We start from the raw sequence: 1,023 nt of genomic DNA, 5'->3' as shown, positions 1-1,023 counted from the left end.
TTAGTTAGTCTGTCCGCCGTTTCTCCCGCCTGTACATTTATTTGTCCATCCGCCCACCCAGTCATCCATTCATTAGTTTGTCCGTCCGCCCGCCCATCCGTCTGTCTGTCTATCAGTTAGTCTTTCTGTCGACCCGTCTGTCTTCCGTCTGTCCGTACATCTTGTTCGGTCTGTCTATCCGTTAGCCTGCGTCAAACATTTCAGATAAATTTCTCGACCAATCATCTGACCTACGAGTCAATAATCACCGTTTATAGACGCAGAAATTTGGTACGGTGAACACGTATTATAATAGCAGTACATATAATACTTCCAGTTCAAGTATGACCGGTCCTCTATAGTTGATATCGGTAAGACATTTAAGCATTTTAGTACAGCTCGGTTTATATGCTATAATTATTGTACCCCTAAGGTATTTTTAACGACATCACGCCTTTTCAATATTACCGACGAGCTATATATTTATGGCACTAAGGCTGTAAAACGTCTTTCAGTATTTCATTAGTTCTACGACAGCCGCGACTCGCTCGTTCACACCTATACACGATGGAAGATTACAGGACGTGGTTCATGATCCTCATTCTACCAGCGGCTCTTCTTTCTGCAAACGGCCGCTCGCTGCCAGAGACACCTGGTGAGCAGCTGTGCAAACTCTCTCGTAACATTTACGCGTCGTTATCCTTCTGTGATTAATGAGCTTATAGCTGCGGTGTGCGTACACTTAGTAAACAATATGACGTACATGCCTACACGCGTGTGCTATACCCGTGTGGAATAATCATTGACTTCGTCGTCTTGAATGGCTTCATCGAATAAATCTACCCGCTGTGAAGAATGATGGAAAGAGTATGTTAGAATGTCGATACATATAGTCGCCACGTGGATGAAGTATACTGATGTAGTGTTACACTGATAATGATGTGTAGGCCTACTGATGTAGTGTTACACTGATAATGATGTGTAGGCCTACTGATGTAGTGTTACACTGATAATGATGTGTAGGCCTACTGATGTAGGGTTACA

At 43.3% G+C, this 1,023-nt stretch overlaps 1 protein-coding gene across 1 annotated transcript in view; it reads left to right on the top strand.

Moving 5' to 3' along the window:
• The first annotated feature begins 499 nt into the window (after nucleotides 1-499).
• Nucleotides 500-1,023, top strand: part of LOC106814303 (chitinase-3-like protein 2) — an 8,938-nt gene continuing 8,414 nt past the window's right edge. Inside the window, exon 1 of the mRNA XM_014818604.1 lies at nucleotides 500-634. Coding sequence (XP_014674090.1) covers nucleotides 547-634 — 88 coding nt within the window. The 5' untranslated portion in view covers nucleotides 500-546. The remainder of the gene's footprint in view (nucleotides 635-1,023) is intronic.

This window comes from Priapulus caudatus, unplaced genomic scaffold (assembly GCF_000485595.1).
Source record: "Priapulus caudatus unplaced genomic scaffold, Priapulus_caudatus-5.0.1 Scaffold902, whole genome shotgun sequence".
NCBI classification, from domain to species: Eukaryota; Metazoa; Priapulida; class Priapulimorpha; order Priapulimorphida; family Priapulidae; genus Priapulus; species Priapulus caudatus.
This window is presented reverse-complemented; position numbering and strand designations above follow the sequence as displayed.